This window comes from Sander lucioperca, chromosome 2 (assembly GCF_008315115.2).
Source record: "Sander lucioperca isolate FBNREF2018 chromosome 2, SLUC_FBN_1.2, whole genome shotgun sequence".
NCBI classification, from domain to species: Eukaryota; Metazoa; Chordata; class Actinopteri; order Perciformes; family Percidae; genus Sander; species Sander lucioperca.
This window is the reverse complement of record NC_050174.1, coordinates 987,655-1,005,253: the sequence shown is the minus strand read 5'-3', so window position 1 is coordinate 1,005,253 and position 17,599 is coordinate 987,655. Positions and strand designations below refer to the sequence as shown.

At 43.4% G+C, this 17,599-nt stretch overlaps 1 protein-coding gene across 1 annotated transcript in view; it reads right to left on the bottom strand.

Annotated features, from left to right (window-relative positions):
* Positions 1–1,006: 1,006 nt before the first annotated feature.
* LOC116053901 (phytanoyl-CoA hydroxylase-interacting protein) overlaps positions 1,007–17,599 on the bottom strand; it is a 28,900-nt gene continuing 12,307 nt past the window's right edge. Inside the window, exons 2-5 of the mRNA XM_031305121.2 lie at positions 16,449–16,625; positions 5,785–5,959; positions 4,924–5,041; positions 1,007–1,711 (exon numbers count right to left, since the gene is read on the bottom strand). Coding sequence (XP_031160981.1) covers positions 1,165–1,711; positions 4,924–5,041; positions 5,785–5,959; positions 16,449–16,625 — 1,017 coding nt within the window. The 3' untranslated portion in view covers positions 1,007–1,164. The remainder of the gene's footprint in view (positions 1,712–4,923; positions 5,042–5,784; positions 5,960–16,448; positions 16,626–17,599) is intronic.

Sequence of the window (17,599 nt, the reverse complement as noted above, 5' to 3'; positions counted from 1 at the left end):
TAACTGTTCATTCATCGTTCGGAAACCAGAACATAACAGATGTTGAGGATGTAGAGCGGCAAAGATTAATCGATTGGTTTGTAAACTATTGAATAAATCGGCAACTATTTTGATAATCAGAATCAGCTTTATTTGCCAGGTATGAGGACACATACGAGGAATTTTGCTTTGGATTATACATTGCTCACAATGTAATCGATTAATTGCGTCACTTTTTCTTTAAAAAAAAGACTACAAATTCTCTGAATCCAGTTTGTTAAAAGTGAATATTTTGTAGTTTCTTCTCTCCTCTAACCCTAATCCAAAAAATAATCGACGGATTAATCGACAATAACAATATTTATTATTTGCAGACGCACAAAATGACTCGTTTCACTATCAGAATTTGATCCAATCGGTCCGATATCATTTAGAGGTGCAACGATGAATCGATCAGTTGTCAACTATTAAATTAATCGCCAACTATTTTGATAATCGGTTAATCGTTTGAGTCATTTTTTTATAAAAAAAAAAAAAGATTTCTCTGATTCCAGCTTGTTAAATGTGAATATCTTCTAGTTTCTTCTCTCCTTTGTGACAGTAAACTGAATATATTTTATGTTTTGGACAACACAAGACATTTGAGGATATCATTTTAGGCTTTGGGAAACACTGATCCACATTTTTCACCATGTTTTGACATTTTTATAGATCAAACAACTAATCGATTAATCAAGAAAATAATCGACAGATTAATCAACAATGAAAATAATCGTTAGTTGCAGCCCTCGTCTGATGTTACTATTTTTAGGTTACATAACGTAGGTAGGGTAGGAATTTGGTGTAAACAGCATTACTGATCTTGAAACCAATTTACAGTAGAGTTCAGAGAATGAACGGCGATATATTTGCCCAGTAACAGAACTTTTTCTGCATTGATTTGGTCCAGTCAGAGAGACACAGAGTTGAAGTTATTTTAAAAACCCAAAAGATTCAGGGCTTTTGATGTTCTCAACCGTTTTGTCTTGTTCAACATTGTGTCTTTCAGGGGAAATGACACAAAGTTGAAGTTATTTTTAAAACCCTAAAACAAAAGAAAATTTTTTAGGGCTGGAGCCCCAGAAGCACGCGATGTTCTCAAATGTTTTGTCTTTCAGTATTCATCCGGTCCGTCCTACATCTCGCTCAGCGTCCCACGCTGATGTTGCACACTTTGCAGCTCGGGTCTTTCTTGGCGTTGGCTGTGGTCAGACTCATGAGCTGGTGGTGGCCGCGGATCGGCTCCACGCTTCCCTGATCCAAAGGAACCGGCTCTGTGAAAAGCACCTCCAGGATGACGTCACTGGCGTGGCAGTACAGAGGCTCCTCCCCCGGTGTCTGCGGCGCCGTGTACGTCAGGAAGGGGTTGGACGCCAAGTCCAGCATTGGCAGCCGAGTGCGACAAAAGTTATCTCCCTCTGAGCCGACGGGAGCCAGCACCAGCACCACGTAGTGGTACGCTGTGTACATACAGTAGAAGTCTGCAAAGTACAGCGAGATGTTGGGGTTGAGCAGGTGTCCAGCGGGGATCTGGAAACGCAGCGGGCCGTATGGGGAGTCTTGGGGAGGGAGGCCTGTATCAAACTCGGTGTTGCAGCTGAAGAAGACGCCCTGCAGTTTGCCGTTGATCGGAGAGCCGTGACTCCCGCTGATGTCTTTCAGGGCCGGACGCATCAGGCCTCCGCATTCCCTTCTACTCCAAGATATGAAGAGAAAAAGGAGAATTATACTTCACATGTTGGGAATACACTTTTCTTGATGTGGGTTTAATGAGGAAAATCAATAGCAATCTTATGTCTGTACACTGAATTTAAAGCTATAGCGAGCAGCTGGTTAGCTTAGCTTAGCACAAAGACTGGATACAGGTAGCCTGGCTCTGTCGGAATATAAAAACATCCGGCGGTGCAGTTAAGTTTAGCCGACAAAAGATCAACAGTTAAGTTTAGACACGACTAGTTAGGATTACAGATTACAAAAACGTTTGTGGTTTGGGTTAAAACACCGGTCCCTTTAAAGGACAATTCCGGCACAAAATTAATCTAGGGGTTAATAACATATGTGTACCGGGTCGACCGTTCTCTGGGATATGTTTTCATGCTAATCAAATGTGTCTCTAGCTTGAAACAAGCTAGCGCAAACCGGTGATTAAACGCTATTGTCTTTATAATAATTTTAATAGTGCTGTCAAACGATTAAAATATTTAATCACAATTAATCACATTAATGTCATAGTTGACTCGCAATTAACCGTGATTAATCGCGCATTTTTATCTATTCTAAATGTCCTTTGATTTCTTTTTGTCCCATTTTTTTTCTCATTTTAATGCTCTTATCAACATGGAAATGTTTTTTTTATTGAAAACAACATTGGCATATACTGTAGTGTTCAATTTCACACTAACATTCTCACTTGGAGCAAATAATCTCTCACACAATGCAACGGCTTTGACGAGGGGGCGGAGAATTCGCGTCAGCTGTGTGCTTGACCGTCAGCTGTGTGCTTGGCCATCAGCTGTGTGCTTGGCCATCAGCTGTGTGCTTGGCCATCAGCTGTGTACTTGGCCATCAGCTGTGTGTTTGGCCATCAGCTGTGTGCTTGACCATCAGCTGTGTGCTTGGTCATCAGCTGTGTGCTTGACCATCAGCTGTGTGTTTGGCCATCAGCTGTGTGCTTGGCCATCAGCTGTGTGCTTGGCCATCAAGTGGTATTTCAGACTGGACGTGCTGCGATGATAGCTCAGTTCACAACGACAAAACACACAGATCACTTTGGTCTTGTCGATGGAACCATTTGGCAACTTTTTAAAAGTAAACTTTCCATTCAGAATCTTATTGGCATCCATTTCGGCGTCTCACGCTCGCCATCCACTCAAAACGTAACGTTAGCCTACTACTCTTCGGCCGGCTCACAAGCCCAAACAAGTGTGTGCGGCGTGCCTGTTGTTTAGTTTCCGGTCTAGCTAGATCCGGTGTGGTGTTGTAGTTTTTCTAACGTTACTAGTTGTTGCAACAGCATGTGAAAAAAACTACAAAGTTTACTAGGCCAAAAAGAATGTTAATCTCGCAGTAAAAAAAAATTGACGCCGTTTAAATGGGTTTGCATTAACGCCGTTAATAACGCATTTAACTGACATCACTAAATTTTAATAAACTGTCTGTACACTTACAAAGTTCTCAATGCTTCGGTTTACATGTAGGGACCGTCATTATAGCCGCTTTCAGACCAAGTAGTTACAGGAACGTAGTTATAGGAAAAGTCCACTTCTAAACAGTTCTACTAACTACTTTCCCCCAAAACCGTTTTTTCCAATTGCATTCGCACTGGCCAAGTGGCCATAGGGACTGGTAGGAGGGTATGCAGTGATGCAAGCATGGCAACGGTCTTTATAGCGTTAAAATCAGAAAACAAATACACCAAAAAAAGTATGAACTAAATACTAAATCTAATGTATATAGCATATTTGTCATAATTTAAACAAGTCTCCTGAAGAGAAACGTATCTCTCTCTCCCCCGCCTCTGCCTGCTGCGCTGTGGACGTGTGTGTGTGTGTGTGTGTGTGTGTGTGTGTGTGTGTGTGTGTGTGTGTGTGCGTGTGTGTGTGTGTGTGTGTGTGACTGTGTGTGACTGTGTGTGACTGTGTGTGACTGTGTGTGATTGTGTGTTTGTGTATGACGGCCGGCGAGCCGCAGGACACGCTTGTGGAGTTTAACTCCGAAAAGACAGTTAACCAGGTTCCCGTTAATCTTATGATGGACATGTGTTGTGATATTTAAAGAAACGATCCGTCAACGGCGAAATAAAAGCCTCTTATTTACGAGAGCGGTCTGAGAGACCTCCAGCTGACAGCGGGGTCTCTGAGCCAGCCATGGCCGAGCGACGAGCTAGCGGCCGGGGCAGGCGACGGCTGGCTGTCGCCTCACTTCATGGAGCTTCTCAACTCCGAAAACTTTGAACCAAATTGTCAATTCGTTATCAATTTTCGCAAGACTGCCTATATTCAAAATCTAAACAGTTAATTTCTCTCCTAAAACGTTGTCAGAAGTGAAATTAGTGATGAATAAGATGGCGAAAACTGTTAAAATTGTCCCGTTGTTGGTCTGTCTGTACCGGAAACCCGACCCTCATTCACCTAGGTTCCTATGCTGAAAAGGGAACAGAGAAAAGACCCTGGCCTGAAGTAGGAGCTGAAAGAGTTACAGGAACTGCGGCCAGACGGACTTAAAAATCCCCAAATTGGTCCAGTCGGAACACGAGAAAAAAAGGGTTCTAGGAATTTTATGTTCTAGGAACTGCAAAAATCCCTCCGGTCGGAAAGCGGCTTATGCTACCGTGGAAGTGTGGAGCTATTTTGAGCCTTGTTAGTGGTGTAGAAATAGTGATTTAGCCTCTGCCCCAAAAGGTAGTGTTAGCAGCTAATCACCGGTTTGCGCTAGCTTGTTTCAAGCTAGAGACACATTCGATTAGCATTAAAACAGATCCCAGAGAACGGTCGACTCGGTACGCGTTATTAACCCCTAGGGTCATTTTGCGCCGGAATTTTCCTTTAAGTAGTACTCCTGGTATACAAACAACCGTTTCCTGGGTGAAAGTCTCGTGTTTTCCTCTTAACTTCTTCCGGCACACCCTCCCGTCCTGCCCTCTAACGTTTATGTAATGAGCACAAAACCGACATGTAAAACAATGGTGGTTTCATAGCGGGTAATGTGCCAGACATTACCTATCGCAGTACCTATCTGGAGTCTTGACGTCACCGTGAGATGCTAGGTAACCAGCGAGCCATAGAGGAGCTGGTAGGCAGATTTTTGTTGCTATTGGACAGAGCCAGAGTAGCTGTTTCTGTGTGGTTTAAGTGCTGCTGGAATTGCTTTGGGCATACAATTAGGAGATAAGGATGCAGCACTGACCTGACGTAGTCGAAGTAGTCTGGGTGCTGGTTGCGATAAAACACAGAGAATTTCAGCAGCCTCACTGCTGAGCCCTTGGCCTTGTCGAGGAGCTGCTGTAGGTGTTCCATGGCGTAGTCTGCAAAGTGGATAGAAAGGAGTTGTGTAAAATATTAACGACTACCCTGTGAAGTTGTACTAATTTTATACTCTATTCATACTCTATATAGTCTCGCATAAGGTCTGGCTACACCACAGATGCATTCTGGGATAGGAGAAAAAACGCTCTGGGTTGTTTGCATTTCTTTAATCCAATCACAATCGTCTTGGGCGGCGCTAAGCTCCGGACGCAGCGACGGTGGCTCTGCTAAATAGTCTCGGGAAGGAACTTGTTTTGGTGGAACATTTGCACCCCGCAAAAGAAAACTCCACATACAATATTAAATGAAGTTAACTGTTGACACGATACAGTAATGTGAGCTATTTAAATTAGCTGATACATGGTTACACCTCATTGGTTCTTACCAGTGTATCTCTGTGTGTACTTCGTCCACAGCAATCGCTCCCAAAACCTCCCAGTTAGAGAGGAAATGCCCTAAACATATTCTTATAAATCTTTACATTCATTCCCCGAAAGAACCAAGCAAGTCTGTCTTGTTGCACCATCCAAATTTTCTTCAAAACTTGACATTTTCAGCGTGTAGCTCGCTAGCTCGAAGTTTGTTGTTGTTTCCCGAAGAGAACAGAGTTCGGGAACGGCAACACACAGTGAGTGGACATTGTGCCGGATGTCAGGCTTTATCCTGGAAATGTACTCCCGTTGATCCAAACTATACTCTATATTATACATGTAACTTTAGCTGCCAGGTATGTTATCCTTACCCCCGGTGCAGAACTCCACCACCTGGCTCCACTCTGACACCAGGTAGTCTCCGTCTGGCTGTCGGACAGCCGTCTGGACAGCGACGCAGTACTCTGTCCGCGGGCTGAGGAACCAGTGTCCCCTCACCGCCATGGGGAGAGGCACCGCCTTGGCCACCAGCTTGGTTGGCACATCCTGGAGGACAAAGGAAACAGGAAGGAGTTAGGTTAGACGTCAGGGACAGGATGCAAGGCGAGAACAGGCTGCTGTGTGTTTAATTTACATGTCAAAGCAAATGTAAATGCGATTGTTGATTCAGACAGCTCCCTCCATAACATCTGTCTTATTAGCATGATATTCCACTTCAAGCCCAAGCTGCTGTAACTACGATACATCTAATTAAACCGGCGGCTTTGTTTTGGCCAAGGCCTCTTAGAAGCACAGCTAATTACCAAAGGCTCAGAGGGTCCATATAGCCATGGCAACATCTCTGATGCAGGTTTGTTTATTGCACAGACAGCATATCATATCCTGCATTCAGGAACAACTCACTCAGTCCTAGCCCTGCCTCGACTTCACAAAAACACTAATAGGCCATAATTACAGTCAATATTTTGCATCTGAAATGAAGGGAGATTATAAGTGTTAGACTTCAGCTACTTGGGCTTAATTTAGACACCAAATTGATCACTTAAAGACAGGGGCTCAGCCCAAACCAAGGGGGACCAGGGGCATGCTCAAAATTTAGACCCTTCATATGATCAGTGTTGCCACAGTTACTTTGAAAAAGTACAGATTACTTGATTTTAAAAGTAATTTAGTTACTTTACAGATGACTTGATTTTAAAAGTAACTAAGTTAGATTACAAGTTACTTTATTAGTTACATTCAGCAGCTGCTGACAACATCCCGCCGCCTCAACATAAAAATGACAACCGTGACAAAGCTGTTCTGTGAGGCAGCTCGCCATTGACAGTAGTAGGGATCTTGTTCGCACGAAACGAAGGCGAGTCAACCGTGTTTAAGGGCAGCATTTCCTCTACAACATACTGCCCGACCAACTTCTTCAACTCTCCCCCACTTACTGGTTTTCAACTGAAGTCCAGCTTTTGTTGTTTAGGTGGTGGGGGACCTCCTGCTCTCTGCTTCGCACCACCTGGCGGGACTTGCTCTGTAAGTTTGACTCTGCGGTGCTGCGACTCCAAATGTTTCTTCAAATTTGACGTAGTATTTTTGTAGCTAGACAGCACTTTGTCCCACCAGCACAGAGTGTACAACGAACCTTAATATTGCCGTCTTTAGCTGACACAAGCTCAAAATAGTGACTGTGTTTCCAGCTAGAAAACGCGCATCTCTCTCCTCCCTCCATTGTTGTTTACGTTTGTGTCGCTGCGTGGTACACGTGACCTGTCCTCATGCTGAAAACGTGACCTGTCCTCATGCTGAAAACGTGACCTGTCCTCATGCTGAAAACGTGACTTGTCCTCATGCTGAAAACGTGACCTGTCCTCATGCTGAAAACGTGACTTGTCCTCATGCTGAAAACGTGACCTGTCCTCATGCTGAAAACGTGACTTGTCCTCATGCTGAAAACGTGACCTGTCCTCATGCTGAAAACGTGACTTGTCCTCATGCTGAAAACGTGACTTGTCCACATGCTGAAAACGTGACCTGTCCTCATGCTGAAAACGTGACTTGTCCTCATGCTGAAAACGTGACCTGTCCTCATGCTGAAAACGTGACCTGTCCTCATGCTGAAAACGTGACCTGTCCTCATGCTGAAAACGTGACCTGTCCTCATGCTGAAAACGTGACTTGTCCTCATGCTGAAAACGTGACCTGTCCTCATGCTGAAAACGTGACTTGTCCTCATGCTGAAAACGTGACCTGTCCTCATGCTGAAAACGTGACTTGTCCTCATGCTGAAAACGTGACTTGTCCACATGCTGAAAACGTGACTTGTCCACATGCTGAAAACGTGACTTGTCCACATGCTGAAAACGTGACTTGTCCTCATGCTGAAAACGTGACTTGTCCACATGCTGAAAACGTGACCTGTCCACATGCTGAAAACGTGACCTGTCCTCATGCTGAAAACGTGACCTGTCCTCATGCTGAAAACTGTCCTCATGCTGAAAACGTGACTTGTCCTCATGCTGAAAACGTGACCTGTCCACATGCTGAAAACGTGACCTGTCCTCATGCTGAAAACGTGACCTGTCCACATGCTGAAAACGTGACCTGTCCTCATGCTGAAAACGTGACTTGTCCTCATGCTGAAAACGTGACCTGTCCTCATGCTGAAAACGTGACTTGTCCTCATGCTGAAAACGTGACCTGTCCTCATGCTGAAAACGTGACTTGTCCTCATGCTGAAAACGTGACTTGTCCACATGCTGAAAACGTGACTTGTCCACATGCTGAAAACGTGACTTGTCCACATGCTGAAAACGTGACTTGTCCTCATGCTGAAAACGTGACTTGTCCACATGCTGAAAACGTGACCTGTCCACATGCTGAAAACGTGACCTGTCCTCATGCTGAAAACGTGACCTGTCCTCATGCTGAAAACTGTCCTCATGCTGAAAACGTGACTTGTCCTCATGCTGAAAACGTGACCTGTCCACATGCTGAAAACGTGACCTGTCCTCATGCTGAAAACGTGACCTGTCCACATGCTGAAAACGTGACCTGTCCTCATGCTGAAAACGTGACCTGTCCTCATGCTGAAAACGTGACCTGTCCACATGCTGAAAACGTGACCTGTCCACATGCTGAAAACGTGACCTGTCCTCATGCTGAAAACGTGACCTGTCCTCATGCTGAAAACGTGACCTGTCCACATGCTGAAAACTGTCCTCATGCTGAAAACGTGACCTGTCCTCATGCTGAAAACGTGACTTGTCCACATGCTGAAAACGTGACCTGTCCTCATGCTGAAAACGTGACCTGTCCACATGCTGAAAACGTGACCTGTCCACATGCTGAAAACGTGACCTGTCCTCATGCTGAAAACGTGACTTGTCCACATGCTGAAAACGTGACTTGTCCACATGCTGAAAACGTGACTTGTCCACATGCTGAAAACGTGACTTGTCCTCATGCTGAAAACGTGACCTGTCCACATGCTGAAAACGTGACCTGTCCTCATGCTGAAAACGTGACCTGTCCACATGCTGAAAACGTGACCTGTCCACATGCTGAAAACGTGACTTGTCGTCGCATACTTGACTTCACTCCCCGAGACGCAAGAAGAAAGCAAAAACAATATATAATTTTACTAAGGAAAATGACAAAAATAGTAACGCACAGTGACTTGGATAAGTAACTTTAATCTGATTACTGGTTTGGAAATAGTAACGCGTTAGATTACTCGTTACTGAAAAAAGTGGTCAGATTAGAGTAACGCGTTACCCGGCATCACTGCATATGACACCAGTATATTCACTATAGCTCTAACACGGAACCCGCTACAGCCTCTGAAAGACAGTAAAGTCGCCCTAAAAGATTTCGGTGCCTTTAAGAAAACATTCAGGGCTGGAGCCTGCTTAAAGGTCCCATATCACGCTCATTTTCAGGTTCATACTTGTATTTTGAGTTTCTACTAGAACACGTTTACATCCTTCAATGTTCAAAAAACACTTTATATGTCTCATTGTCTATCTAAATATACTTGTATTTACCCTCTGTCTGAAACACTCCTACGTTTTAGCGCCTGTCTCTTTAAAACCCACTCCCGAGAAAAAGCCCAGTCTACTCCTGCAGTAAAATACAGAATTGATTATAAAATTTTAGTTTTAACTTTAAGAGCACTACATGGACATACGCCGAAATATATCGCTGATTTGTTGACCCCTTACTCCTCTTTCCGCACGCTTCGTTCCTCAGGTCAAAATCTCCTGATGGTCCCAAAAACCCGCCTTAAAACTCGGGGAGACCGCTCCTTTCAGGCAGTTGCTCCCAAATTGTGGAACGCCCTGCCCCTGTCGCTGCGTGTGACCGATTCTATCGTTTATTTTACAAAACAGCTGAAGACACTCCTATTCAGACAAGCTTTCACTTGACTGAGATATCATTGTTTTTATGTTTGTATGATGTTTTTTAAATTGTTAAACTTGCTGCATGTAAAGCACTTTGTGACTCTGTCTGTGATAGGTGCTATATAAATAAAGTTTACTTACTTACTTACTCTGATTGGTCAGCGTTTCCCGGTCTTCAGTATCATTGCAGCCGGGGAATGACTGTAACAGCACTGTAGCGGCACTTTCTACCTATGCATACTGTAGTGTAGTTGTGACAGAAGTCCTTACGGCTTGTTTAAAGACAGTTTCTGAATACAAGCTGTGTGCATTTCTCTGTGGGTTTAGCGCTTTGATACTTTCACAGTATTTATCAGAGGTGTGGACTCGAGTCATGTGACTTGGACTCGAGTCAGACTCGAGTCATGAATTTGATGACTTCAGACTCGACTCGACAAAATGTACAAAGACTTGCAACTCGACTTGGACTTTAACATCAATGACTCGTGACTTCACTTGGACTTGCACCTTTTGACTCGAGAAGACTTGCTACTTCCCGTGAAAACTGGGGAAGAAAATGTTCACACGGCCGCGCCGCTCTCAGTTTATCTGCATCTGTGAAAAAAATGTGCACCACCTGTATGCATGCAGAGAGCACGCGCGCTGCCTGCACGACATCCAATCACTGTAGTCCCACGTTGTTTTGATTCGACAGCATCTAAGCAGTCACATTGCAAGACAACCAATGAAGCACAAGCAACAACGCGCCAGTTGGCAAAATGATACCGAAGATAGTTTCGTTTGGTTATAACAATTACGAGGTAGTCGACAAAAAAAGAGTTGCAATTTGCAAAACATGCGGGTCGAAGATTACAGACGGAGCTGCCACAACGTCCAACTTTGTTCGACACCTGAAGTTGCACAAAGAAAGGTAAGTTTTGAATGAATGCTAAGCACCTTATCGGATGTATGTACCGTAACATACTAGCTGCTGCATATTCACTGTATCAACGAGACAGTAAACACACGTCTCCCTTGCTGGTTCATGCTTACAAAAATAGGGATTTTTGAACCCTGATTATATGAGGTACATGAGTGTAGCACACTCAGATGGAAAACCTCGCCAACATCATGTCAACGTCCGTTTTAAAGTAACGTTACCATAACACAGTCACAGTAGATCCACCATTAGCCTTCCCTTTTCATATCAGGGGTTGTATTCGCTATAACTACCGCCTCGCTATACATTATCCCGCTTATTACATGACTACCTATCAAATAAATCATTACTTTGACACAAAATATTGATTTAAAAAGGAGTTTATTGATTTAAAAGCGATTGTATTGCTTCCGCTAAACCGAACTGTGTCCATAGCAATGCTCTGTTTTTCATGGCAACGGTCTGTTATCAAGAAATAACAGACCGCATTCTACATTGGAATTCAACCAAGCCATGTAATAAAATAAAATAATAACGATTACAGTAGTAATGTTCAGAGATGCAATAGATTATTATAGTGCAGTTCTTAACTAATGGGAATATTGTTTAGCTTATTTTTGGTTTAATTTGGTTTACTTTAGTTATTTAATTTATTCAATTATTTTGTTTTGCTATACTTTTCATGCCAACTTGCCATGGCCCCCCTAGCACCCCCTCGCAGCACCCAGGGGTCCCCGTCCCCACTTTGAAAACCACTGCTATAAAGCATATGACTTCAGTTTCTTGAGAGAAAGGGCTTTCTTATGACTTTTGAAGCAGTGAAAATATTCTTAATATTGCATACACTGAAACTGAAATGACTTGAAATGACTCGAAACGAAAATGGTAGGACTTTGGACTCGACTTGAGACTTGTTGGCTTTGACTTGTGACTCGACTCGGGACTTGCCTCATCTTTGACTCGACTTGACTCGGGACTCGAGGGCAAAGACTTGAGACTTACTTGTGACTTGCATAACAATGACTTTGTCCCACCTCTGGTATTTATATAGCACCTCAATATGCTTTATAATCAATCTATGACCCCCCAACAATCAAAACTGGCCACTGCAACCCACCTCAAAAACCTATTATAACTTCCTTTACATCAAGACATTTGCACCATAAATTGATGCAGAAAAGGCACAAATTCTTGCAGAAAAATTCACCAGAATGCAAATGGGGATCTCAACCCCCCCAATGTTGAACCCAAAGTTACACCCTTGCATGCAGTATGTTTGCATATCACATGAAAATATACAGTATGTTAAACATGCCAGAGCTCTAGAAACTGCAGATGGAAAGTAGCTGGTAGCTAAACGTCATACAAGCCATCTCGTCTCACTGTCTGAAATCAATCCTCCTCGACAAATTGATTTTAAAACGAAGATATACCATTTCATTGCTGCTTTATCTGTGTGATGTATGAAATGTGCTTATTTCGTTAACATGGAAACTGTTCTGTGCTGCAGATGAATTTCTCACAGTTTTTACAGGAAGCAATGTACAAGTGAGTCACATGGCCTGAAGCTGTTGACTGCACTCATTTTCTTTTTTCAGGCTGTATTGGAAGTGACTGAAAGGGTGAACTGCTGTTTTCTGTGTTCAGACTGATGCAGAATATCATCAGTTAGACCTCTCCGTTAACCCAACTAGACCTCAATAAAATGCATGTTTTCCTTTCTCATTTAGGCTCCCGCAACTATAAAGGAGACCTATTCTGCTTTTCTGTATTTTCTGTCATATCTATATTGTTTCAATGCCAGATGTTAATGTTAACTGTGGCCAAAGCTTCAAACAATGAGGTCATTATTGTCATGATGTCATCATGGCAGCCCGTGCTTCTTTTTTGTTCTGTGTGTTTTTGTTTGTTTTCTCTCATGTCCCTCCCTCCTGTGCCAATTACTGTGAGCTGTGGGCGCGGCTTAGCTGGCAGGTGGCACCAGGTGAAGCTCATTCCCTAATCAACCTCCTGCAGTATTTAAGGCTGGCTCTGTGATCCACTTGTCGCCAGATCGTACTGTCTACCAGTGTGGCATAGTTGCACTCCTGGCTCCCTGTGTTAATTGTTATCCTGGTGTTTTAGCTTGTGTAGCTAAAGTATTATCTGTGTTTATCTCTTGTTGCAGCCTGCCCTGCTTGCTCGTACTCCTGCCTTCCTGCCTGCCTGCCTGCTTGCTCACCCTGCCTGCTCCTCTCTCTCTCTGTAAGGATTGGACTCAAACTCAATTGTTTGTTGGACTCTGGAGGAGGCCTTAGCACATGGTCAACGCCACCACTTCACTGGGTACGCTCTGGAGAGCGCACTGCACCCACCACTCACCACTGGATTCCCTCGACACAACCCTCCTTTTTGCCACCAGCACAATTATTGTATATATTTCACTCATTAAACACTTAATCTCGATTATTGTGTTTTTCGTCTGCTTTTGGGTTCCACCTCCTGTGCCGTTTCGTAACAATTATATTTAAAAGAAATCCCTCTGAACCTGAGATATCTCACTTTTCTGAACGCTCCGGTTTCAACAGTTATTTCTACTCTTGACTCCTTCTCATGTCATAACTAGCTGGTTTTCTCTTGAGAGGCGAAGTCCTTTCCCTTCCAGTGGACCACCATGGGACCTTATTTCGGAGAAAATATGTATGGTACTACTAGGGCTGAACGATACATCGAATTTTCATCGTCATCGCGATATGAACTAGCGCGATGAACACATCGCAACAGACAGCCTGACACGATGAATAAGGGAAAACAGTTTACACACTGAGACGACGCCAAGCGTAATACGTCTCCATAGCAGCAGGCGGCGCTGCTCTGTATTGTTTCCATTAACAGTCTGATTATTTCCCAGGAAATGAAAACAAACAAAGGCAGCTGATTGGACGAACGCGTCACGTGGTTCTTTTTTCTCCGGAAATTCCAAGGGGGTTAGCTTCTCCTCGGACCGCGAACCTCCTATGGCGCCATTTTAATGCTACAAAGCGATCACCCCCCGTTAGCATCCCATTGACTGCCATTCATTTTGGCGCCACTTTGACAGAGAATAACTTTACATCTGAAGCGTTTAAAGACTCTATTTGTCCATTGTTTATTTCTAAAGAAACACGACAATGTATAAAAGGCTCCATTACCTTGTACCTCACGTTATGGCTCCGTAGCGACGTTTTTATAAAAATAGGCTAACGATTGTGTCATAACCACGAGACTTACTGTCACATAGTAGAGGAATTACCGTATAGTACAGGAGAAGCGCGCAGGCAGTTTCGTCTCACATTAGCTGTTTAAGTGTAATTACTAATGTTAACTATCATTTTAGTGATCAATAATTAGCCTGTGTCTATGTTATCTCCTTACATATACCTACGCTCTCCGTCTCTGCTAGATTGGGAATGATTGAGATTTCTCTTGGCACAGCTACCAGAAGACTTCCAACTTTCAGACAGGTTGCTCACGTCACATCTACGTCTTCAAGCTCAGTTGGAGGCTGCTCAGTAACGCTCAGTGCTCACCGGAAAAGTGCTTCTAAAGGCCTTCACTGGTCTCCGTCCAGAGCAACGGGATTTGTTGGTCCATTCTTATATACAGTCTATGGGAAATTCACAGCCAGACTGTCATGGCGGCTCGTTCAGAATACGATCTCATGTTGTACTAAAATAGTTCACCAAAACGTGTTTCTGAAAACATTTTAAGAGAGAAATAGGCCGTGCAGTTGCTGAATCTGTCTTCATTTCAGATCAACAAAGGTCAGTTTAAAAGATTTTCGTCGAACGTTAATTTCTTATAGTTATAATGCCTCATTTATGTGTAATTTGTTCAATAAAAGCATGTCAGAAATGTATGTATCTATTTGATTTCTTTATTCAGTGGGAATAGGCTATTGAATGTTTAGGTTTGCAAAGAACCTATTAAAGCACTAAGACATGGGAACAGTATAGCTAACATTCACATTTGAATATTTATCGCAGGTCATATCGTCATCGCAATATTAAACAACGTTATCGAACATCGCAGCTTTTCCTCATATCGTGCAGCCCTAGGTACTACCGTTTTTTTCAACCTGGACCCTATTTTCCTGTGTTTTTGTGTCTAAGTGACTGATGGGAACAACAATCTTTGACATCGGTCCAGTATTAAGTGAGATCGCTGCAGTCGGCAGCGGCGAAACAAGCTACAATGTAAGTTAATAGGACAATTGTCCAGCTTGTATTTACCTTCACAAAAGTGCTTGTTTTGCCGCTGACAGACTCAGATTAATATTATCATAAGTGTCTGACAATATTCATGTGGAGACTACGGAGATTTGGAGACCACAAGATACATGTATGAACCTGAAAATGGTATAAAATATGTCTGGAATATGAATACAAACAGGAGACACATCGATTGAACAGACACAAGGGAGTAACTTTGGGTTCAACATTGGGGGGGGGGGGGGATTGAGATCTCCAGCTATCTAGGGAGGTCCCGGGACATATCTGCATGTATTCTAGAGAGCCAAATGTATATTTATTTCCTGAGCTCACTAGATGGCGCTCTCTGTTCAAAGAAAAAGATTAAAGGAATGGCAATTCAGTGTGTTTTCAACCCTTTGTTGATATGAAGAGGGAGCCCCATCTAGTGGGCTCAGAAAAAAAGAGAAAATGGTTCACGAAGCTTAATCAGCCATCACTAATGTATTCAAACAAAAGTGACAAAAACAGAAAAAATTTATGAAAAAAATCTCCCGAAAAAAGCTACAAAAACATTGAAAAAAAGTGCATTTTTTTTCCAAAAGATATTCAGAAAAGGCAACAAAAACTCTGAAAAAAGCAACAAAAACGTTGGGAAAAAATGACAAAAACCTTAATTATGAAAAAAATGATTATTATTAGATTATTATTAAAAAAAACTAAGGGTGTAAAAGGCGACAAAAACCTCCAAAAATAGTCCAAAAAAAACTTGAAAAGGGCAACAAAAACGTTTTTACTTATTCTCAAAACAAATTGAAAACGCGACAAAAAACCTTAAAACGGAACAAGCACTTGGGAGAAAGCCCAGTTTAGATGAGGAGGGGTAGTATTATGGACACATATAGTATTATGGCTGAACGCAGCAGCTCGACTTGTCTTCAACCTCCCCAAGTTCTCTCACACTACACCTCTCCTCCGCTCTCTTCACTGGTTACCAATTGCGGCCCGCATCCGCTTCAAGACACTAGTACTTACGTACAGGGCCACGAACGGATCAGCACCCGCTTACATCCAGAACATGGTCAAACCATATACCCCAATCCGCCCACTTCGCTCTGCATCAGCCAACCTGCTTGCTGCCCCGTCACAGCGAGAGAGAACTAATCACTCAACGAGATCCCGACTGTTCACTGTCCTGGCTCCCAAATGGTGGAACGAGCTCCCCATCGATATCAGGACGGCCGAAAGCCTCCACATCTTCCGCTGAAGGCTAAAAACACATCTCTTCCGACTACACCTCGGATAAAAAAAAAGAAATTCTTGAACCTGCACTTTCATATGTCTCTTTGTAGCTTTGCCTATTTAAAGCTACTGTATTTGCACTTACTACTTGTTGTCTGGAGTGTGAACATTCACAGTTGAAAGCACTTAATTGTAAGTCGCTTTGGATAAAAGCGTCAGCTAAATGATGATGTAATGTAATGTAATGACACATCCAGAGGAAGCTATGGGCCCACCCTGTGTTTGAAGCGGTTGGGGTCTCTGCTCTCTTTGCGGCTCAGGTCGATGAAGAAGTGCGTGGCTCTGGCGCTGTCCTCGGCGCTCATGTCCCACATGATGCGGAAGGAGTCGCAGGTCACCTCACAAATCTGGATATTGCACGGGGTGGCGAGAGGGGCGTCCATTTCCGTCATCTGCCATTAAACCGAGAGATCAGAGTTGGAGTTAGAGTGTAAATCCCTGTTATACCGGTGATGAGAGGCAACATCTGCTGAAAGAGATTAAATCAACAAATCCCTCAAACCATACAACGATATGATCGGTTATTCCTACTGCTGCTAAAAAAAAGACCCACAGGAGCGTTGCATAAATTAGCGCCACTAGCGGTGGCAGGAAACACGTCCTCATATCTAAACCAGAGAACCTAATGGGTTTTAAACACGTCGTTAACGTTGTGAAATGGTGGAAGTTTGGTTATGTTTAGGCACCGAGTTTAGAAAAAGATGGTGATTTGGGATAAAATCAGATACTTTTCTTCATGACATAGCTCCGTTTGTTCCGTAAAGTTTAAAAAACTCGCTCAAATGCCTGTTTTTGTTTGACCAATCCCCTATTTTCCACCGGTTTGATATTCCACCAGCCGCGTCCCAGAAGTGTGCGTGAAGCGGCTCTCTCTGCTCCGCTAAAGATACGCGTCAGGTCTATTTTCACGCGAGCCGCGGGCCGTTCAGACAGCCGGGCAGGAAGTGAAACAGCGAGACAATCCAATCAATTCACCAAAAGACCCCCCCCTATATAATATATGTCTCCTTTACAACATCAACGAACGACGAGAGATTCATCTTGGAGGTGGAAAGACATTGTAGACATCACAGATCTTTTTTATAAAGACGCCAGGAAATAGAAGGCATGGAGTTTAAAGGTCCCATAGCATGAACATTTCACTTTATGAGGTTTTTTAACATTAATGTGAGTTCCCCCAGCCTGCCTATGGTCCCCCAGTGGCTAGAAATGGTGATAGGTGTAAACCGAGCCCTGGGTATCCTGCTCTGCCTTTGAGAAAATGAAAGCTCAGATGGGCCAATCTGGAATCTTCCCTTTATGACGTCATAAGGAGCAAGGTTACCTCCCCTTTCTCTGCTTTGACCACCCAGAGAATTTGGCCCAC